The 22,593-nt window shown below is 51.1% G+C and overlaps 2 protein-coding genes and 1 long non-coding RNA gene across 3 annotated transcripts in view; 2 read left to right on the forward strand and 1 right to left on the reverse strand.

Annotated features, from left to right (window-relative positions):
• Window positions 1-1,983, forward strand: part of Baiap2l1 (BAR/IMD domain containing adaptor protein 2 like 1) — a 95,285-nt gene extending 93,302 nt beyond the window's left edge. Inside the window, exon 14 of the mRNA XM_055598513.1 lies at window positions 342-1,983. Within this exon, the coding sequence (XP_055454488.1) occupies window positions 342-417 (76 nt within the window). The 3' untranslated portion in view covers window positions 418-1,983. The remainder of the gene's footprint in view (window positions 1-341) is intronic.
• A 133-nt stretch (window positions 1,984-2,116) lies between these two features.
• Window positions 2,117-11,499, reverse strand: Bri3 (brain protein I3). Its single transcript, XM_055598516.1, has 3 exons — window positions 11,201-11,499; window positions 10,819-10,921; window positions 2,117-2,511 (listed from the first exon to the last, which is right to left on the reverse strand). The coding sequence occupies exons 1-3, from the start codon at window positions 11,340-11,342 to the stop codon at window positions 2,379-2,381; spliced, it is 378 nt and encodes a 125-aa protein (XP_055454491.1). The 5' UTR covers window positions 11,343-11,499; the 3' UTR covers window positions 2,117-2,378.
• LOC129670091 (uncharacterized) lies at window positions 11,061-14,447 on the forward strand. Its single transcript, XR_008719122.1, has 2 exons — window positions 11,061-11,210; window positions 13,323-14,447. It is a non-coding gene; the product is annotated as an uncharacterized LOC129670091 (long non-coding RNA).
• The last annotated feature ends 8,146 nt before the right edge of the window (window positions 14,448-22,593 follow it).

The following is a 22,593-nucleotide window of genomic DNA, read 5'->3' on the forward strand; positions in this document are numbered from 1 at the left end:
ACGGCCAGATACCTGTGTTCAAAACAGGCAGCCCAGGACTCATATGCAGTGGGAAGATGGCTCAATGAATAAAGTCCTTGCTGCGCAAGCATAAAAAGTTTGGACCTGTGTCCAAAACCCCAACACCCACATAGAAGCAGGGCATGACAGCGGAAGACTGTCAGATTCTGGGCACTCGATGGTCCTAGAAACAGTGAATTCCAATCTCAAAATAGAAGGTGGAGTATGAGAGAGAGCACCCAACAATGGCACATGGCATGCACACACCCGTATTAATGCACATCTAATTCCTGTCCTAGTGCAATATTTCTGTTTTTTCTTCCTCTTTTCCTTCCCTGTAGTGGAGAAAACCCCTTTGCCACTGTGAAACTCCGGCCAACAGTGACAAACGACCGATCAGCACCAATCATTCGATGAAGATGCAAAGGACCCTGCCAGTCCCTTTACCCAAGTTCTCACCTGCAAGACGATAGGTACATGTTGCTGGACAGGTGCAGGCACTGTCAAAGCCTCAGAGGTGCCTGATTTCAGTGAATCCCACTTGAGCAAATCACTGTGTTTTCTCAGTTTAACAGAGCTGGGTTTACATTTTGTCTTTAAGGTAAATGAGTAGCGTAGTGAATAGATCAATCAATTGAAATGTTTTCTTCCTTTTCTATTAAAAAAGCAGTAAATTTGGTTCAAGTCCTTTTTAATTTTTATTTTTAAGGAAATAGCCAGAATAAGGGATAGTCAGTCTATGCTTTTGTGCCTGGCTTTCTGTAGCTGAATGCAAATTAAGACCAGAGTTTTATTTTATAAAGCCTGTGCTCTTATGTAGCATTATGATGTTAATCTAAAGAAAATATTATGTAAGTTTGCATCAGAGCATGCAAATCCAGTAAGCAATATAAATTATGAAACTATATTAAATATACTTTTGACCCAGTTTTAACCTTTGGATTACACAAATACAGAGTGCTCGAAGATGGAGAACTCCAACCTCACTTGACAGGCATTGCTGCAGAGTACAGAGACAGCTTGCCTACTTTATTGGCACTTGTAAAATTATCTCCAGGAGCCACAGAATTCAGTGTTACAAAGGTTGCCAGCAGGGGTCTCCTCAGCACATCTGAGGGCTCTGTACAAGCTAGGTGGCCAAAGCTCCATCATTACTCTGGGGACACCTCCTGAAATTCAAGTTCCATTTTTTAAACCAGGTACTAGTCTGTAATGGCAACTCTGAAGCCTGATGGTCAGCAGGGGCAAGGCTCCTCAGCCTAACGGTGTCCCACAGTCAGACTTCTGGTTGAGACCAGCATCTGTTCAGGCCAGTGCACAGAGCCTTGAGCCAGGGATCAGTCTGTCCTTACCTACCCAAGAAGAAGACCTACTTTGGAATAGCAAATAATTAAAATCCACCCTCAGGACAGTCACTGTTGAAAGAAGCTTGTTGTATATCAAGGTTTCTTGGATCTCATTTTTCCCCAAGTTGGAAATTGGTCAGGGTCTGTGTACATGAAACTGCAGTCTTTCCAGCTGGACCAAGCAGTGCCAAGCTCTCATGGGAGGACAAACCTGATGGCCCCATGAAGGGCAACTAGTACAGGTCTGACCATGCCAACACCCTCCCTAGATAACAGTCTGGGTCATGCCATGTGAGGCTGTTTTATCACTGTGTTAGGTTGTCCTAGCCTGATGGGGGAAAGAGCCATACTTCAGTCCCTGTTCTCCCTGTGATCATATTAACTGCAGGTTAGGGTGGGAAGCTTTGTGTTTTCACCAACAGAGAACCAATCGTGGCTTCCAGATATGTAAAGGAGTGGCGCTGAGAGCTCACATCCTGGCTCTGTCGCACAAGTACAGAAACCAGTCTGCTGTGGTGTGCTCTTCCAGACCAGGATTTCCCTCACAGGTCGCTTACCTTGATCCATGCCCCAGGCTCTGCAAATGCCAAGGTTAACATTTGTTTAATGTGAATAATAAACGAGAATTTGAAACATATGTTCTGAGCCATAAGTGATACCTGAGGACTGGATGATGGCCATGGGTGGCCCCTGCATATGTGCCATTTCCCAAGACAAGCCTTTACCAAGGGGCACTGGGTAAATACTGGGCAGACAGAAAAGCTACACAATGGTATGAATCTCATTTATTTAAAACAGTATTTCTCACCATTCTCAAATTGAAGACTGCAAAAAATAGAAGCAGCGCTTTCTTGAGTTACCCTTAGCCTCAGGGCAGGTCGCTGCCTTCCACCTCTGCGTCAGCCCTATGCCAAGTCTATCCCACTGCACTTTACAAAACAGTCCTGAAGCTTAATCAAATAAAACTATTGTACACAACATTTACATTAGAAAAGATAGCTGAATGTAGGAAAACTGGGTGTGTTGTTCCCTTTAAGTAAAGACTGCTCCACAGTTGGGGCATCTTCGCTTCCTCAATGCAAAGCAGCAGATGAACCCAAAAGGAAACAGGACGATGGCCAAGAAGATGCCCAGGCAGGTGAAGCAGTATTCCAGAACACCAACCCTGCAGAGAGAGAGAGGCAACCAAGTTAGGAGGCCCCAGCCTGAGCCCATGGGATGTCACCATCCAGTTTTATGAGGGGACAACCACCACCTAAACAACCTACACAGAGCACAGGCCTGACATGCAGGGGGAATGTGCCTAGAACAGGCAGCCTTCCTCACCTAGCTAAGAGCAACTGGCTGGAGCCAGTATAAACTGCCACTGCTACTTAGGGTACCCTGGGCAAATTCAGAGAACACAGCTGAAAGGTATCGCCTAACCTGAATAGAGTCAAGAGCCTTCCACTGTCAGAACACTCCTATAAAAGGGGAAAAACTGTTGGGCATGGTGGCACAACCATATAATCCCAGCACTCAAGGAGGTAGAGGCAGATGGATCTCTGTGAGTTCAAGACAGTCTGTCTACAAAGTGAGTCCAGGACAGCCAAACCTACACAGAGAAACTCTGTCTCCAAACACCAAAAAAAAAAAAAAAAAAAAAAAAAGTGGGGTGGGGGTGTTGAGCTGTGTGAAATGGCTCAGCAGTAAAGGCACTTGCCACAAAAACCTGATAACATCAACCATCAGGTTTTCAAGTTTTAAGCCCGCAAGACATGGAGTCCACACAGAGGTTGAAGAAAACCAACTCTATAGAGTTGTCCTGACTTCTGCCTTCATACACAATAGAAAATACACAATAGAAAGTGACACAAGTGAGCCTATAAAAAATCCCACATCTCTGGAAAACAAGACACCCCAGAAATGAAATCGACCCCTTAGTGTTTGCTGTGCTGAAGATGGAAACCTCCCGAGTAGCAGACCAAGTGCTCTGTCCCCAGACCCAGCTTGCTTCTCCAATGCTGAAAAGCTTTAGGTTTCTTTTCTGTCTCCTAAGGGTTTTAGAAGTGATCATTTGGTTGGTGTGAAGTTAAGTAAAAACTCAGCCATGTTCATACACTGTGCAGAAAGTCACCTGAGAGATCTTCAAAGTTTCCTATTGAGTCTACTTCCAACATTGCCTAACGTGGAACACAAAGATAAGAGTCGCAACACACAGCCTGTATCAGGCATGAATACAGGTCTAGGGACCTAATGTCATCTCTTTTCTACATGTAACCCGGACTAGCCTGAAACTCTGGCTTCTACTGCCTCAGCCTATTAGGGTTCCAGGTCTGTGTCATCACAGGTAGCTCAAGGATCTATCCAAAAATCCCAAAGGTGAAAGCCAGGCTCCAAAGGCTCCTCTGGGAAGTGCCGGACAGCAAGCCTCACTTCTACCAAACAGACTCCCACAAGCTACTCCCAGGCTTCTGGCTCCCAACAGGGACCTCCATCCAGTGCTCCAGGCACAAGCCCATGGGGAGTGCACTGCTGGGACAGAAAAAAATGAGCCAAGGCGAAGATAAGATGAAGAGGGGCTGAAGACACTCTCCAGGTGACAGCTGAGACTGCTCAGCAGGCATATCACAGGGGTAGACCCTGAAGACAGGGACAGCAAGCTGCCTGGCTAACCCTCTGCCTGCTCTGCTCCCACTGGGTAGGCTTTCTTTTGTACTTCTGGGGGAGCGGGCTTGCCTGAGGAGTCCCTCCCAGCATGCTCTTATCCCCATGGTCTGCAAACTGTCCTTTAGACCACACTGTTCCTCTTTTCCCACCTCATGCAGAAAGCAGGAAAGTGACACCTTAAACAAAAACGCAAACAGGTGAAAGCTAAAATTGAGGCCCTCAGCCAGGTGTAGTGCACAGGGTCCCACCTCAGGGACTTCCTAGGGCCATGACAAACCTGTACCATTGGGGAATCTCGTTTTCAACTCCATGCCAGCCTCCCCCACCCACTCAGGAGACATCTCCAAAAACAAACCAATAATGGACAATAAACCCCAGCCCTATGCACAGTACCGGAGCCCTGGCAAGCTCTGCAGGTACGAAGGCTCTGGATGGGTAGGACTGAGGGAGAACCTCACTCCCCGGTTCTGGGAGCTTTCCAATCCACCTGGTACAGGGTTTCTAGCACCTATGAGCTGCATGAATCAGGATGCCTGCATTCCTGTCAGCAAAACTACCTCTGGTGTGATTTGTGGCTGGAGGAATTAAAATAGGGTCTCTGAAACTCCCTATATAACTAAGGATGATCTTGAACTTCTGAGCCTCCATCCTCCACCTCCCAAGTTCTGGGATTACAGACATGTACCAACAAGGCCTGTTTTCTCACATGACTCTTATAAAAGTATTTCTTTCTTAACTACCACAAGGTCACCGAGTCCCTATACTTCCTTGGCTACCCACAGACAGGGCAGGACTCCTCCACCCAACTGTGGCTTCAGGGCCTTCTCTAACCAGTAGTAAAACTGGTTAAAAAAAAAAAAAAAACACCACACAGCTGAAAACTTCTGAGGCTGCTCTCCTGTCCTCAGACAGCAGCTGTCACCAGGCACATGGCGCAGGGCCTTGGGGCCACAAATGTCCAGAGTGGCTGGCAGAAGGCCATGAGGCTTCATCCTTCCATTTCTCCAGCACTTTTACAACTTCAGGTGAAATTCTAAGAAAACCTGGTCTGCATATTCCAATTAGAAAATATACCATGAAATTTGGGCATGGTGGTGTGCACTGTAAAGGAGGTAAAGGCAGGAGGATCAGAAGTCCAAGGTTATCCTTAGTTACATAGGAAGTTATCCTTAGTTACATAGGCCAACCTGGGCTACATGAGACCTTGTCGTAAAAGGTCTCATGTAGGAAGGGGAAAGAGAAGAAAGAAAATGTCCCACAAAAGAGCACTGGGTCACAGGAAACAAATCTTGCTTTCCGATTGGGTCACCAAGAGCTCAATACCTAAGAGACAGGAGCTGCTGCCAAAGTAGGCGCAGAGCCCGGAAGGTGGCTGGGGCAAGATAGGACAATGCCAGGGTGTTACCGGTTGGGGCGGGCTCTCCATATTGCCCTGAATCTCATCTGTAGGAGTGTCCCAGCTGTGGGCTACTAGTGTATTTGGGGGAGCTTCTAGAGTAGCAGCACACCCCAACCCTGCTGCCTCTTCCTCTCATGTTCATCCAGACTACAAGCCAGCATCTCAGCTGTTGAGCCAGAAGCCCAGAAGGACAGGTCACTCCTGAGCACCCCCTCATGGCCTACACTGCATGATGCATAATTCCCAGCAGTAGCCAAGGCCAAGTAACCTTGGCTGAAAGCCTCACTCTGTACCCTTTAACTGTGCCCATAACCATAACATCAAGAGGGGACCAGAGCAGACCTAGCCAACCTGCTGCTACTGAGCCTCCAGGCACTAGGACAGCTCAAAGCATTAGTTTTCAAATACCTGGGATTCCCAGCAAGCCCCACACTTTCTCTGCCAGAACTCAGAGCTGGGAAGTAATGCTACTTTCTGCTGACTCCATAGTCACAAGTGGCCAGACGTGGCACTGAAAACCTCTTGCTTCCTATGGAGCCATCTCCTCGACTTGCTTAGGACTGCTAAAGCCACTATGCCTCTGCGAAAAGTGAGGGTGCTCCTTCAATCACATGTGGGAACCTGTCACCTAAGCGGGGGCCAGAGATCTGCAAAAATCAAGAGACTGTGACTGGAGACCCACATAGCCTCATCCCACTAAGGTAACGTGAACCCAAGTTCTAAACAGGCTTCAGTGAACTAGAGGAATGGGGGAGAGAGACCTGCCTGGCCCTCTATCTTCAGCTCTGAGAAGAAGAAAGCACTCTCATGCCCCAAGATTCCATGCCCTCAACTCACAATTCCAAATGCCCAAAGCTTTCCCTAAAGTTGGAGTAAGTTCAACCTGAACACAGTATGACTTGAACATATGCTAGGTCTCTTTGTTTTGTTGTTTGCTTGTTTTTTGAGACAAGCTCTCTCTACATAGTCCTGACTCTCTATGGATACCAGGCAGGCTCAAATGCAGATATCAACTTGCCTCTTCCTCCCAATTTCTGGGAATGAAGGCATACACCAACACAGACTATTTAAGTGGACATGTTAAAGTCTTAACAAAGATTCACTTCTTGCTGTAGAAATATTAATAATTTAACTTCAGTTCTGTCCCAGATCTCAAAGGGAACATTGGCAAAAGTTTCAATTTTAAAAGCCAACATCTGACTCCAGAAACACAATATGGCCTCTAAGCCAACCTATATTCAGCAAAATGCTACAGGCTGTGCAACAGCCAGAGCAGCAGCACTAAGGAAAGACCCAGCCCCAATAGAACAGCTCTGCCTTCCAGCTGGCTTGTTCCTGTCCCCAAGAGCCCCACTTTCTCTTCCACTACAACCTCCGAAACAGCATAACTCTGCCAGGACAAGTTTCAACTCTTTCACCTGGCTCAGAACTCAACTCTGGGCCTCCTGGCAGCACCTGGATGGCCCCTCCCCCACCCTAAACAGATCACCTGGAAAGGAGAGGAAACAGTACAGAGAATTAGGAATGTGACTAACTTTGAAAGCTTTTACAAATAACTCCTAACTGAAGCCTCCACAGCAAGTGGCCACTCAACCTTGACATCTACCAGACAGGATGGCCGCAAGAGGGACAGAGTGAGTAGAGAAAGGGGAGAGAGCTGCAAGAAGACAGGCGACCCTAGAGGTCCCAAGGACAAGCACCCATTCAGAAAAGAACATCCTGACTCCTTCAATGTCCTCATAGCACCCCATTCCATAGGTACAACCTGGCCCCATCTTTCAGGTGGATGAAATCGGAGCTGCACCTGAGGCCACACAGCTGTGGAAGTGTGGCAGGGATCCAAGCACAGTCAGGTTCCCTGGTTCTATTTCTGCCGAGCCCAGGTGCCATCTAGCCCGGGGAACCACCTGCAACATTCCTAGAACTGGAAGGACAACTTCCCCAGGAAAAGGGATGGAGGGTTTCCTCCACCAGCTACTGAAGTGAAAGCTCACAACAGAGCCACCAGAGAAACAGTCTCCACTCCACAGAGCATCCCCACATGGCAGGGAACATCTCCCTGATGTGGGCCGTTCACAAGCACCAAACCCAAAATATCCTGCCAGCTGGGCACAGGTCTCAAAAGTCAACTGTCAAAGCATAGCACAGTGGGGAAAAAAAGGAGGGCAAGGGCATGTGCCCTAGGGCTCGCAAGATTCAGCTGTGTACCACACTGCCAGAGCTAGGAGGCCCCAGCCAGGACTGGGAGACAAAGTGGGCCTCCACTTTAAATGCCTTGACCAACACACAAGCAGGACACTGGCCTCTGTCCTGCCAGGCAAGGCCAGCTCCTTCACCTCCTTAGCCACAGATGAGGCAGAGAAGCCCTTCTCCCACCCACCATTAGAAATGTAAGGCTGCCACTACCCACCACCCCCAGACTCTCTACCACCTCACATTCCCTATAGCACCCAAACCCACATCAGCCCACAGGAGCTTTACTATCAACAGCCTTTACAGCAATGACCCAGTGCTGCGGCCAGACCCCACCCTGCCCTGGATTTCTTCCTGTCTCTCTGGTCACCTCCATAACTAAATACCCAGTAACAGCCCAGCCAGTATTCACGAGGAGCCTGTGCCTGGCAGGCGCAGCACTCACAGCCATACCACTCACCCTGTGCATGCACATTCCACTTGTGACCTGTGCTCCTAGGCACACTGATCAGCCTCACCTGCCCTGCATCTAGGGACAACCCACAGACCCTTGGAGCGGAAAGGCGCCTGCCTAAGGAACCCAGGACCTTCGTTAATATACCGATTACTGCAGGCGGGGCTGAAGGAAGCCCCATCCATTGGGGGTGAGAGAAATGCTTCTTGCAAATGTCTATATAGGGAAGACAGAGTCAGGCTGCTTAACTGCGACTCAGACAGAATGGCAAAGTGACAAGCGACACCAGCCTCTTATGCCAAGTCTCACTCAGAGGGAATCACAGACGTGTGACTTGGACAAATTCCTGCCAAGCCACTAGGGAAGGACAGGACAGGGCCTGGCTGGCTACATCTGGAAGGAAGAAAGCTTGGTCACATGAGAAGTGTCCTCCCGGCCCTAACATGCCAGGCAGGGGCAGACTTGAATCTTTCCAGGAGAACATCTCTGTCCCAACCCCAGGAGCACACACACTCCCTAAACCAAAGGCAAAGCTGGCCACTCCTGTGCTGCCTGCTCTTCTATTTACCTCCAGACCCCTGCATGCCTGCTTCTGTAATGATAGGAATCAGCCTTGGAGCCACGGGCTAGCAGCGGAGGACCCTGTGAACAGCCTGCAAAGATTCGAGGTGTGCATAATAGCCTGTTCCTCCCAGCCAAGACACAAGTGGCCTGGGAGGATGGAAGAGTGGTCAGTACTTTAAAGATCAGGCAACCCCAAACTTGTCCTCAGAGGACCCAGCTTCCTTAATGCTGGAGGTCTCTATCTAAAGGCACAAAAGCAGCTAAATTCCCAAAGAGGGCAGCACCCACAAGGGCCCAAGACCTTCCTGAAAGGGCAGCGGGCACAGCCTGACCTTGTCCCAGATTCTACAGGACTGAAGAGCTCCATGAACAAAAGTCACAAGTCTGAAAAACAATACAACTCACTTCCCAGGGAAAGTGTTCTCCACCCAACAGTAATCCAGACTACAGCTGGGGTTACTCCACAGCTCTAGGGTTTTCTCGGCCTTGGCTCCCAGGCCACAGCAGCCACACTGCCTGGCTGCTGGTCTCCCCTCCCCTTCTCCAGACCCTCGTGGGAACAACCTCCCATCTACTATCTACTGACAAGAGAAAAACAAAACACAAACACACACACACACACACACACACACACACAACAGCTACACGTGGTAGGGCCAGCACCTGGATCCAGTTCCACATCCAGCTGGTTGCTGGACAAAGCACAGACAAGAAATCCTAGCGAGCCCCTCCACTGATAATCCTTCTACCCATCTTCCTGCCTGGCTGCCAGCCAGCCCTACACCTCTCCTTAAACTTGAGAGATAACCCAGTATTTACCCCATTCTTGGGGATCCGAGACCCTCAGGGACTAGCCTCACCACCACACAGGGAGGTTTCCCATTTCCACCTCCATGCAACTGCCCACTATCCCCGATGGCTCTCTGCACAGGGGACCCTAAACCGATCCCCTTGCTCAACAAGCTAGGACCACCTCCCAGTCTGTGCCCCTCCTGCCCACCAGCTCTACCTGGTGCGCCTCAAACCCTCAGGTGGAACTCTGCACCATCAGGTGGATAACTGCATCGGGAGGCAGTCAGCAAGACTAAGCCAGCCCACCTGCAGTCAGAGGGAGCAGCCTATTCCTACCCCTGCCCCTCTCCCCTCCACCAGCTCCAAAAGTCAGCCAGGCAATGACTCAACAGGGCCAGACAGACACCCCACCTTGACTTTGTACTTGGGTCCCTGAATGAGGACTCTAACCAGCCCTCGGCCTCCTTCACCACACAGGATCAGCTCCGAGGATCCAGTGCCTTCCACCCCGGGTCACTTCCTCTGCAGGCACTCTCAAGTTTCTAAAATCATTAACTTCCCTATGGCTCCACTCTGCACCTCTGAAACACACCTTTAAAATGAAGTCTAAGTCCAAACAAGGGTTTCTTAATTCCATCTCGGAGACTGCGAACTTCCTCCTCCCAGACAAAAGACTGAAACCTTGCCCTGCACGAGTCCCCACCTGGCTTATCAGCGTGACTGGCCAAGTCTGACTTGGAATCTGAATCCTCAAAGCCTGCCTAAAATGAGCCTGGCTGCTTCTCTGGCCTCACATAAAGTCCTCTCAAAGTTTCTGTCAGCTCCAGTTTGAGGATACTGAAAAAAAAAAAAAAAACAAAACTCCAGCACGGAACAAAGAAGCACGGGGTTTCCTCCTGGGCCAGCTAGTGGCCAGGAGTTGTTAAGCCCTGGTCTGCAGTCTGCACCCTCACAGCCTTTTTTTGCTCTCCTGGACACTTGAATCTCCCGAGTCCTTAGGCATACTGGCCAGCTGACTCAAGTCCCCATTCCTCCTTACTAAGATTCAACTGTAACACTACACTTTCGGAAATGGAAGGGAAAAAAAAAAAATGAACCCTGATTCGCTGCGGAACTCAGAACCTAGGGGGAAAGACCATCAGGCTCCATTGTTAACATTCCAGCGTCCCACGCACTCGGGTGCATGCCTCCCAAATGCACTCAACCCCTCACAGAAAAGGGAACCCCTCCTTCTGCCGCATAAAATAAATTCAGAGCCCGGGTGAGTGACCCCACCTTCTCCACTGCAGTCCCCGGGCGGGACTCCCTCTAGGACGCGAGCCTGGCTGTGACCCCACCCCAGCCCCCGCTGGCCTTTTGCAAGACCCCGGCACGTGCGTTCTCCGCCACCCCCCCCCCCCCCCCCCCCCGGCTACAGTTACCTGCAGACGGGGCAGCCTCCGACCACGACGATGGAGTTGGCAGGATACCGGGTGACCCCTCGACTGTGGATGTTATAGACCCGGGGGTGGCTGGTGGGGATCCCTGTGGGAGCGGAGCGCAGATCAGCACCGGGCGACTCGGCCCTCCTCCTCCCTCCCCTAAGCCCCCGTCCTCCCCGCCTCCAACGGGGCTGAGCGCGTCAACGGGTGGGCTCGAGAAGCTAAGTGCACACCCTCCGACACAAAGTTCACGGCCACCGGGGCAGGGCCTGGCCGGGCAGGGCGCTCCGGGCAGCAGGGGCAGCCCTGGCAGGCCCGGGCCGGGAGGGCGCGGCGCCCGGCCGGGAGGCCGCCCGGGGACCCCGCCGAGCCGCGGGCCCACCTGTGACGAGGTAGGGGTAGGGCGGCGGCGGGGGCGCGGTGGGGATGGCCCCGTAGCCGTGCGGGCCGCACGCGTAGTCGCCCTGGCCGGCCTCCAGGTTGTAGGCGGGCGGGCGCTCCTGCAACAGGGGCTTGTGGTCCATGGCGGCCCGCGGGGCCGCGCGCCCGCCAGCTCCGGCCCGGCTCGCTTCCTTCGGCCCGGCGGGGATGGCGGCGGTAGCGGCGACGGCGGTGTCCCGGGCAGCTCGGCCCAGTGAGGCGCGCGCCGGGCGGGGCGGGCGCGCCAAGGGTTCCCCGCCCTCCCGCCGGTCACAAGACCGGGGTCACGTGGGCGGGGCGGGGCGCGGGGCGGGGCCGGGGAGGCCGTCTTAAAGAGGCCTGGGCTGGCGGAGGCGTTGTCCTCATTCAGTCCCGCCCTCCCGTGGATCTCCGGCTTCCAGAGTTCTGATACCCTGCCGCCGCGGCCGGATACCCAACAGAATCCTGACCTTCCTTAATTTTTGGTTTGGTTTTGTTAATGTGTGTTACGTTTATCTGGGAGGGGTGTTTCTGTGAGTGGGCACGCATTAGGAGGTCAGAGAATAACTTTCGAGAGTGGGTTCGTATGGGTCCTGGGATAGATGGGTCAGGGTCGGCGGCAGGCGCCTTCGCCCAGTGGGCCATCTCGGCGCCCCCTCCCCCGCCGCTTTTTTTTTTTTTTTTTTTTTCCTTTTGGACTTGGGCTCATGCAGCCCAGGCTGGTCTCGACCTCAATGCTATGTAGTCCAGGCTGGCCTGAAACTCTTCAGTCCTCTCCCTCTGCCTCCCAAACTGTGGACCACTTTGTCCCGTCCTCTCCCCTCGCCCCCGCCCCCGTATTCTCCTCCTCCTCCAACCCAGCATCAGGATCACACCCACGGGGGCAGCAGGGGGGGGGACCAGGTGAGCCCTTGCCAAGTCAGGACACACACACAGAGGCACCCACGCGAGCGTGCTAGGGTGGGCTAGGGTGGGAGCACATCTTGCCCAGCCTGGGCCTAGTGCTGTGTGCACAGTACCCACACCTGAGTAATTAATAAACTCTCACCCCTTTATAACATGTTGGGTTCCCCCGAGCTCATTCCTACCCCGCCCCCTTTTCTCTTTGCTACTGGTTATTTCTCCAGTGTCTCATGAGGGAAGAACGGAGAGGCAGGCCACCTGTGTCACTTGGCCAATAAACATTAGAGACGACATTAAGAGCAAAAATGAACGGAGTGTGTGTGTGTGTGTGTGTGTGTGTCTGTGTGTGTCTGTGTGTGTCTGTGTGTGTCTGTGTCTGGTGGCACTCCGGAGGAGAATTGGGAGTTTAGCACCATCATGGGCAACAAGCTGAGACTATCTCAAAAGAAAGGCCGTGAGGCTGGGTTTATAGCTATTAGTACACCCTCACCTGGCGTGCACGAAGCCCCAGAACCCATTCCCAGCATTGCATTAACTGGGCATGGTGGCTCAAGCCTGAGGCAGGAGGATCAAAAGTTCAAGGTCATCCCTGGCTAACTAGCAGGATCAGCAAAGCCATCTGAGCCACTTGAGACTATGTCACAACAACAACAAAAGAACTTGGCTGATGGAGAGTGGCTAAGGGCTTTGGAGGAAGCGGGGATGATGACCCTGGGGTGATAGAACCCAAAGGCTTGAGCAGCATCTGGTGAAAAGCCCTCTCCAGGGGGACCCAGAATGCAGTGCCAAGCCTCGTCGTCACAAGGAGTGGCTTCATCTCAGGCTGGTCCACCATGACCACTCAGAGAGTGGGCCTGTTTCATTGAAAAAAAAAAAAAATCTGAATTCACTATTATTGTGGGAATGATGTGTTTATGAAGGAAGTGCATACCCCATGGCCTGAGAAGGGTGGTCAGAGGGCAAGCTTGTGGAGACAGAACTTTCCTTCTACTTTTATGTGGGTTCTGGGGACCAAACTCAGGCCATCAGACTTGCTTAGTAAATACCTCTACCCACTGAACCACCCAGCCATCCTGGGATACTCCTTATTGTCCCCAGCTGGCAGAAAGCTGGAGAGCAACCTGGGCTCCTCCCAGCCCTGTCCTATTAGACCCCATATACATCTGTAGACTTCAGTTAAGGTCACTTTTCTTTTCTCACAGGCTCACTTTGGCCAATCAAACCCCACCGAAAACCTCTGGCTCCCTAGGAGGGCCTCTACCTAAGGACTCCATCTCATGAATGCTGGGGAGGAAAGGGCTTTGGCATTTCCCAGGGCCGACTTGAAGACTGCCACCCACTGACAAAACCCTTCATACAGCCCATGAGTGCACCTGCTAGCCGGCATCACACATTCACACCTGAGGGGACAAAGTGACTGACCCAGGACACCAAACAGTAGTCACAGTCAGCAGCCAGAGAGTGAAATGAAAACCGCAGTGAAGTGAAAGGGACAGAGGTGCCACACAAGTAACAGTGACCCTGGGTGTCCCCAGATTCCCAGGATCACTGCCTGGAATAGCTTGGAAGCCACTGGAGAGCTGACCCCAGGGACCAGAGCAAGATGCTCCCAGAGAGCAAGAGCTTTCTAGGAAGCACAAGGTGCAGGCCCAAGAGATGCCAAGTGGGCAGTTCCAAGCCGTGACACGAAGTCACTTGGAGTGGTCTGAAAGGGTCTCCCAGAGACAAAGGGAAATGGGCTAAGACACAAGTGGAGAAAGCACCCCGAAGGATCTATCTAACTTCAGGACTCCATGGGTTTAAGCAGGGGTGAGCATCGGATTTGCATATTGGAAGATGGCCACCAGTGTCTACAGCCACAGCCTTCTGAAGGACCCCAACCTTGGAAGCTAAGCAGAGTCAAACCTGGAAATATATAGATGAGAGAATGATTGGTGGCAACAAAGGTCAGGGAGAAGCTGAGAAGAAAGAAAATGGTACCTATTTAAGATGTGGTGACCTTTCCCAGCGGTGGTGGCTTGCACCTGTCATCCCAGTATTCAGGAGGCTGAGGCAAGAGTCTCCAGGAGTTCCAGGCCAGCAAAACTCTACCTACCGGAAACAAAAAGACTTGGCGACTTCCTAGGAGGAGAGATACCAAACTGTTCACAGGATGCACACGTTTGAGGCTCAGAGGGTGGTAGGCAGATGGCGTGAACCTGGCTGTGTATGAAGGAGCAACTGTACTCAGGGGAAGGAAGGGCCAGACAGGTCCAGTTTTCTACATATGTGAACTTGAGCTGAGCCATACTCTGACACCTAATAAAAGCTGGGAGAGTCTGAGCAAGTACCAGGAACATCGTCCTCCTTTTTACGCTGTTTTTGTTTTGTTCTAGATGTGTATGTTTATGTGATGAGCATTTTGCCTGTATGTGTTCTTGTGCACTACATGTGTGCCTGGTGCCTATAAAAGGCGAAGGAGTGTTAGAGCCCCTGGAACTGGAATGACAGATGGTTGTGAGCCACCATCTGGAAATTGGGCCCACGCCCTCTTCAAGAGCAACAAGTGCTCTCTACCGCTAGAGCCATCTCTCTCCATCCATGAATGTGCACCTGTGTGTCTGTGCGTGCTTGTGTGTGTGTTGGGGATAGTAGTTTGGAGACAGGGTCTTCTGTTGCCCAGGCTGGTTTGAACTCACCCTGTAGCAAAGATGACCTTCAACTCCTGATCCTCCTATCTCCACTTTCCCAGAGCTGGGTTACAGGCACACAACACCATGCCTGGTTTAACACTAATGCAAGGTCTGGGACATTTCATGGCCCAAGCCATTCAGATGGAGGTACTATCTGTGAATGGTGTGCCCACTCAGGTGCCAGCACCTGATCTGTGCATCGTGGATGAAATGAGATAGTCACTTGCTTTGAGAGATAAATGGATGGATAGATGGATGATGGATGGATGGGTGGATGGATGGGTGATTGATAGATGGGTGAATGGATGGATGGATGGATGGTGGGTGGATAGTGGGTGGATGGATGGGGTAAATGGATGGATGAATGGGTGGATGGATGGATGGATGGTGGGTAGGTGGGTGGATGGATAGGTGGGTGGATGGATGGATGATGGATGAATAGGTGGGTGAGTAGATGGGTGATGGATGGATGGGGTGAGTGGATGGATAGATAATGGGTTGGTGGGTGGGTGGATGAGGGAGTTGCTGCTAGGTTAGTCAGTAAAGTAAAGATTTGAGTTTGCATCCTGACACCCACATAAAAACCCAATGAGGCAGTGTGCACCTGTGATCCCAGTGCCGGGGAGGCAGGGACAGGGAGATCCTGGGGCTCACTGGCCAGTCAGCCTGGCCAAATAAATGAGACCCAGGTTCAACCAGAGACTCCATCTTAAAAAATAAGATGGAGCACAATCACGAAGACACCCGGCTTCATCCTCTGCCCCTCTGCATCCCCTGTATGCACACATACACACTCAGAATAAGAAAATGAAACAGTTGGCCAGGTAGGGATGGAACAGTTTAGGCTTGCGTGCTTGCTTAAGGTGGGCAAACCACAGAATATTTGTGAAGTGATAGGCTCCAGCAAGGCAGTGAGAGGGGTGGTGGGTAAGGGCACAGAGTCTTGTACACAGCAGGGGCAGTCCCCTACAGGATCAGACTGGTCACCCATAGAAGAGGAGCACAGAGGGATTAGGACAGATGTCACTCTGTCCCTCCCCCGCCCTCCCTTTCCTCCTTCTCCCTCTCCCTTCCACTAGGTATTGAACTAGTGGCCTGTGCATGCTATGTAAGTACCCTCCCCTGATCTGCATCCCCAGCGAGGAAGCTCTCCCGACTGTTGCTAATTTCTTCATGAAATTGGGAGCAAAGCCAGAAGCTGAGTCTGAGCCCAGAAGAGGAAATGTAAGAAATGGATGGTCATGGGACTCCCCCGGAATGGTGTTTAAGCAGGCAAGAGGAAGAATCACAGCGTGACTGTGATGCATGTGGGGCAGCCATGCAGCCAGCCAGGCAGGAGGGAACATGTTCTGAGGACACTGTCGCCCTCCTTTCCAGCCAGCAGGCTGATGAAACAGTGGCCCTTAACGAATTAGAATTTCCCAGGAAATCTCATGCCAAGGCATTGTGGTTTGAGGGAAAATGCTCCCCATAGGTGTATATGTTGGGATACATGGTCCCCAGCTGATGGACCTTCTGGGAAGGACTTAGGAGGTGTGGCCTTGCTGGAGGAGGTGTGGCCTTGCTGGAGGAGGTGTGGCCTTGCCGGAGGAGGTGTGGCCTTGCCGGAGGAGGTGTGGTCTTGCCGGAGGAGGTGTGCCGCTGGAGGTGGACTCTCAGAGCCTTGACCTTGTGGCTCGGACGGGAGCTCTTGGCCACTGCTGCACACCATTCCTGCCTGCCTCCCACATGCTCCTCACCATGGTGGTCACAGACTCATATCTGAAACTGGAAGCTCCCAAAAAACTCTCTTCTCTAAATTGCGAGTCTCTTCACAGAGATAGGAAAGTTAACTAAGACACTGGAGAAGAAAAGGCTGAAGCCCTGGAGAGATTCGGGTGGTGCAGCCTTCCCAAAGAAGTACGTTATTGGGGGGAGGGCCTTGAGGTTAACAAGCCTTGTCTACTTCCAGTTTGCTCTCTCAGATTAAGGACGGGAACTCTCTGCTTCTTGCCGCCTGGGGCCACACTCCCCTATCACAGTGGAACCTTCTTATCCCCCTGGAACCATGAGCCTAAAGAAACTCTTTTGTCTGTGGCACTGGCCACGGTGGTTTATCACAGCAACAAATAAGTAACTAATGCCTTTTAAGAGAGAGATTCAATTAAGTGTCTTATCGATAGACGTAATTATCATTTTGGTTACTTTCAAGTTACATCTCAAAGGCTTGCTAACAATTCTCTCCCTCCCTCTTCCACCCTTTCCTTCTCCCTTCCCGTTCCCCCTCTCAGAGACAAGGCCTCTGTAGCCCTCTAAGTAGCCAAAGGTGACCTTGACCGTCTAATCCTCCTGCCTTTGCCTCCCAAGGGCTGGGGTGACTATGCACCACAGTCTACGGTGTTGACGCCTGGACTGGGGGATTCGAGGTGATGGCAGCCGAATATGCTACCAGCTGCGCTACAACCCCACCCCTCCCTCTAGTTTTTGATAAGTGATCCCGCAGGGTGGCTGCGGGGCTAATGTGCAGTGCGTGGAGTTAGGATCCGATCCAGTGAGACAGGGAAGTGCTCGGGTTGCACGGGGGTTAGGTTTAGGTTTATCTTTTACTGTGGTGCAGTTTCTGGTGAGATTCCTAGAAAATTGCAGGCTACAGCCGGGAAGGAGGAAGGCTAAATGTGCTGGAATCTTTACTTCTTGGCTGGAGAGAGGCTGCAAGCAGGTGCAGATGGAGGCATCTTTTCCATTCACATGTCCCCATAATCCTCCCGTCTTTCTATCCTGTCTCATTGGACACCGGAAGCTAAAAATCCAGGTGCGGGCAGGGCCTCATTTCCCCCAAAGGTTCTTGGAAACAACCCTTCCTGTCATTTCTAGTATTTCATGGCTCCAGGCTCCTTGGCACACAGCAACTGAAATGTCTTTCACCCTCTTCTCATTCCTCTCTAGGTCCCTCCTCTTGTAAGGACATCTGTCACTTTAGGGCTCAAGCTCAGTATAGAGTGACATTGTCGTTTCCATGCACACATGCCCAGGCCCCACCCCTCCCATAGCGCACCCTCATACAGCACCAGGGATCCAGCTGCCCTGTGTCACTGGCATGGCTGGAGGCAAGCTATTCTAAAGAGAGAGAGACTGGTGTCTGCCCTCCAACTATTAGGTTATAGAAACAGTGGTCTGCAGGTAATTGGAATCCCCCACCTCCTCATCCCCATGCACTCCCCACCCAAGAGAAATCGGAGGAGGGAAAGGCTGGAGCGCCAGGTTCCAGCCAGAGGGGGACCTCCTGCGACTATTTGTCAGCTCACCTTGCAGGAGAGACAAGAAGCTGAGATAATGACGGGTCAGTGACAGATAGGGTCACACTTTGACCAGGACAGCTTAGCTATGCAGAACTCTTGACCCCTACTTAAACATAAACCTTAGAAACTGGAGATGTCTCAGTGGTTACGAGCCCTTGGCTGCTCTTGGAGAGGACCTGGGTTCGATTCCCACCACCCACATGGCAGCTCACAACCATTTCCAACTCCAGTCCCAAAGGATCTGATGCCCTCGTTTGGCCTCTGGAAGAGCTGCATGCTTGTGGCACACAGAGGTGCATGCAGGCAAGACACCCACTGACGTAAAATTTGAACATAAAATTTAAATTAAAATATACTTTAAAAAAAAAATACATGCACCTTATGTCAAGGCTCTGAAAGTGGACTTAGCGTCTACTGGACTCTTTATTTGCTCCTCTTCCCAAGGTGGCCATGCTGAATAAATCTCTTGCCTGCTTTTCGTTATGCGTCTCTTAAATCGGTGTATTGGAGGCTGGGTGACTGAGCCTTGCTCATCCAGGCTTCTCTGACTGTAAAAAACTCCAGTAGCAGTAATCTGGGTGTGTTGGATGCTCTCCATAGCATGTCATGTGCTGTATGTTTTCTGGCCTCTTTACAGTCATGCCATGGAAGCAAGCGTCAACAATGCCCCTAGCTGTTTGCAAAGGAACCTGAGGCCTAGGTGGCTTCTGTTGCTTTCTCAAGGACTCCTGGCCTTTGGACACCAGGTCTACCACCTGCAGCCCCAAGACTACACCATGCTGCCCTGAACAAGCGTGCAAAATGGAAACCCTGTTCACCGTAAGGGTGCATATGCCTAGCCAGCTCCCCCTGGGCTCTTCTCTGCCAGTCCCCTTCACAGTTAGTATTAGCCAAAAGTCCAGGAAGGGATCCTAGCCGCTCCAAATTGCCCACGGTGGTCTTGCTCTTACTCTGTAGCCCAGACAGGCCTTAAACTTGTTATCCTCCTGCCTCAGTCTTCTGAGCAGCTGAGATTACAAGTCTGTTTCAGCGTACTGGCTGGACATTGGTTCTAAAAGAAATACGTTCCTACAGAATAAGATGTCATTTAGAGTGTATCTTCTTCGGGCTGGGATGTCACGTAGGAACAGGGTAGTTGTCTAAGTGTACACAGGCCTCAGCACCAAAAGGAGACCGGAAGTGAAAATAAGAGCTGGAGGTGTCGGCTGGCACAGTGCTTGCCTAGCCCGCACGAAGCTCTGAGTTCTGTCCTCAGTGCCTGTAAAAGCAGGTGTGGTAACACGCACCTGTAATCCTAGCACGCAGGAATGGGAGGAAGACAGATCAGAAGTTCAAGGTCAACCACTACTACGGCGGTTCTCAACCTGTGGGTCTCGGCCCCTTTGAGGGCCCCTTTGAGGGCCATTATATACCCTGTATATCAGATATTTACATAGTCATAAAGAAGCAGAATTACAGCTATAAAGTCGCAGTGAGATAATTTTTGTGGATGGGGGGTCACCACAGCCTGAGGAACCGTATTAAAGGGGTCACAGCATTAGGAAGGTTGAGACACACTGCCCTACAAAGTGGGTTCGAAGGCGACCTGGTCTACACGAGAGCCTGGCATTCACAAATAAACCCTATGTATATTTTTATGATAACTACAATTCTGTTCTTTATCCACTTACATATCCGTCTCACACTTCTGCTTTTCAGTTTTTGCCATTTCTATTAAAAACAAGTAAAGGCAACTTTGATTTTGACTGCAGTATATGAATGTTTTCTAAGACAGGCTCCGGGAGGGGATATGGTGAGACAGAGGACGTGCTGGCCCCTGCATGGAGGCTGGCAGTCACCACCCTCCAGAACTTGACAGTCACTGGGACTGTCCTCAAATGTACCAGAGGAAGCTGAAACAAAGATCATGCCCTTTTCTTGCATGCTCTTCAGAAGAGCTGATAACCCATCACGTGGGCTCTTGGCACATACAGGAACTGGGTACTTCACATGGCTGGGATTGTGACCAAAGGAGAAAAAAGAGAAGGAGGAGGAGGAGGAAGCAAGCATAATGTCAAAAGCCAGGGCTGGAACCAATTACAAGTGCCTGGCTTGGGGAAGGACATGATCAAATATTTGCTGAATAGCTCCTAAATGTTTATCTTAGATAAACACTTTGGCATTTTACGGTAAGCCCGTTGTGAGCCTAACAATTCTACTGGGCAAATATTTCTAAGTATTTTATAAATTAAGCATATCAGTTTCTACACAACACATAAAAGCATCTCTTTTGCTGAGTCGGGTGGTAAATCTTTCATAAGTCATGGGGCCTGGGAGAGATGGCTCAGTAAGTAAATAGCTTTGCCCAGCAAACATGAGGGCCTGCTTTTGATCCCCAGAATACACATTTAAAAAAGCCAGGCAGGGAGGCCAAGGCTTGTAATCCCAGCACTGGGGAGATGGAGACAAGCAGATCCCTGGGGCTCCATTTTCAGCCAGCCAAACTTACGAGGCAGAACTCAGGCCAATAAAGGACCTTGTCAGAAAATGTAAGATGGCAACTCAGAAGAAAAACACCCATGCAAAGGTTCACATCTATCTGCCACGTGCTTGTATCTCCATGAACAGCTGCACCGATATGCACAAACACACATACACAGACCTACATACAATCTCTATAAGTCACATCTGTACACATCCAAATTCACACAATGCCCTTTGTTTCCCTCCTTTCTCTGTGGGAGTTGAACCCAGGGCCTCAGCACACGAGGCAAGCATTCTGCCACCAAACTGTGCCCACGTTTTCCCAGATTTCTTGATCAGGGGACAGAGAGAGCTCAAGGACTTTTCAACCAACTTCAGATACTGAGGCAGGCAAGGGAGAGGGAGAGGGTCCTGGGTGGAAGGACAGTGGGTTCTTGTCAAGAATGTTCCAGGCTAGGGGCTTCCTGTGTCACCTGAGCAAGAAACTGAGCCTCCTAAACTGGAGACATCAAGCATCCTGACAGCATTATAACAGATTCCTGGGGCAGGGAGATGGTTCATCAGTAAAGTGCCTGCCACACCCGAGTTTGATGCCTCGGACACACGTGGTTCGAGCCGTGGGTGGTGGCACACACCTGTAATCCCAGGCTCATTGGCTGGGCCCCTGAGTGCCTGCCTCAGAAAACAAGGTTTGGAGCTTGAGAGGTAGCTCAGAGGTTGAGAGCACTTGCCGCAGTCGTGGCTACAGAATTCGGATTCTAGCACCCATTGCATGTGTGGACCCACATCTGCCTGTCGCCCCGGCTCCAGGGGGAGTGGAGACAGGGTAGCTGGGGTCTGCTCATCTTCTGTGGTTACACAGTGTCATGGGGGAGATGGTGTCTAATTCCACCCTTGCACCCTGTCCGAGGATAACGGACTTCCTGGACTTACAGAAGTCTTTTCCTAGGACAGGGGTGGAAAGATCAGCAGTAGAGCCACCAGAAGAACCATTTGCTCAACATGGGATAGGTTCTAGGTTTGATCCAGAGTGCTGTAAAGTGCTTTGTGTTTAGCTTACAGTGGTAGCAGGGGACCAAGTAAGGCCTAAAGGCACACTTGTGACCAATTACTGATGACTGAATTGGGTGACAAACCCAGATCCTCTTTGTTTTTTGGGGAAGCAGACAAGGGCCCAATCCCAACTAACATAAATAAATCATGACTTTGATTCATAAGGAACCTGGAAATTACTTTTAGAGGACTCTTCATGTGTCTCGTGACCAGTGGTCCTGATGTCCTTCTCTCAGCCATTTTTCAGTATTGCCAGAGCCGCCCAGAACTCATCTTCCTCAGGGTCGGGGGATTTGAGATGGTGCTGAAAGGGGTGGGGAAGGGTCTGGCTTTGTGGACCAGGTGAGCTTCCGGACTTGTGGGGAGGGGCTTTGACAGGAGAGGACGCCGATGGCTGAAAAGACGGCTCTGCAGGAAAGGGCACTCATCACTGCAAGCCTGGGGCTCTGAGTTCAAAGCCCCAGATTCCCACATTACATCAGGCGTATTCCTGCACGTGCTGGTAACCATAGCGCTATAAAGGGCCAAGACAGGAGGATCCTTGTGGTGGTCTGAGTGAGCTATCCCTCACACCCTCAAGCATTTGGATACTTTGTCCCCAGCTGGTGGCCGCTGTTTGGGAAGTGGCCTTGCTGAAGGAAATTCATCCTTGGGGGCAGGCTATGAGGTTTCAAAGACTCAGTTTCCCAGCTCATTCTCTGCTTCCTTCTCGTGCTTTGAGAGGTGAGCTCTTAGCTGTTCCTGCTGCCACAATTCCCTGCCCTCAGGGAGTCTTATCCCTCTGCAACCATAGCCCCAAGTAGCCACAAACAAACCCGTCCTTCTGTGAGCTGCTTTGGTCATGGTGTTTTATCACAGCAATAGAAAAGTAACCAATACAGTCGCTGAGGCTCACTGGCCACTAGCCTCACCCTGAGAGAGTGACAGAACAGGTCGCCCAAAGTCCTCCAGCCTCTGGGGCTGACACAGACACATGTACATATATTATACATATGCAAAACACACAC

This window comes from Psammomys obesus, unplaced genomic scaffold (genome assembly GCF_907164565.1).
Source record: "Psammomys obesus unplaced genomic scaffold, mPsaObe1.curated_primary_1811, whole genome shotgun sequence".
Lineage (NCBI taxonomy): Eukaryota > Metazoa > Chordata > Mammalia > Rodentia > Muridae > Psammomys > Psammomys obesus.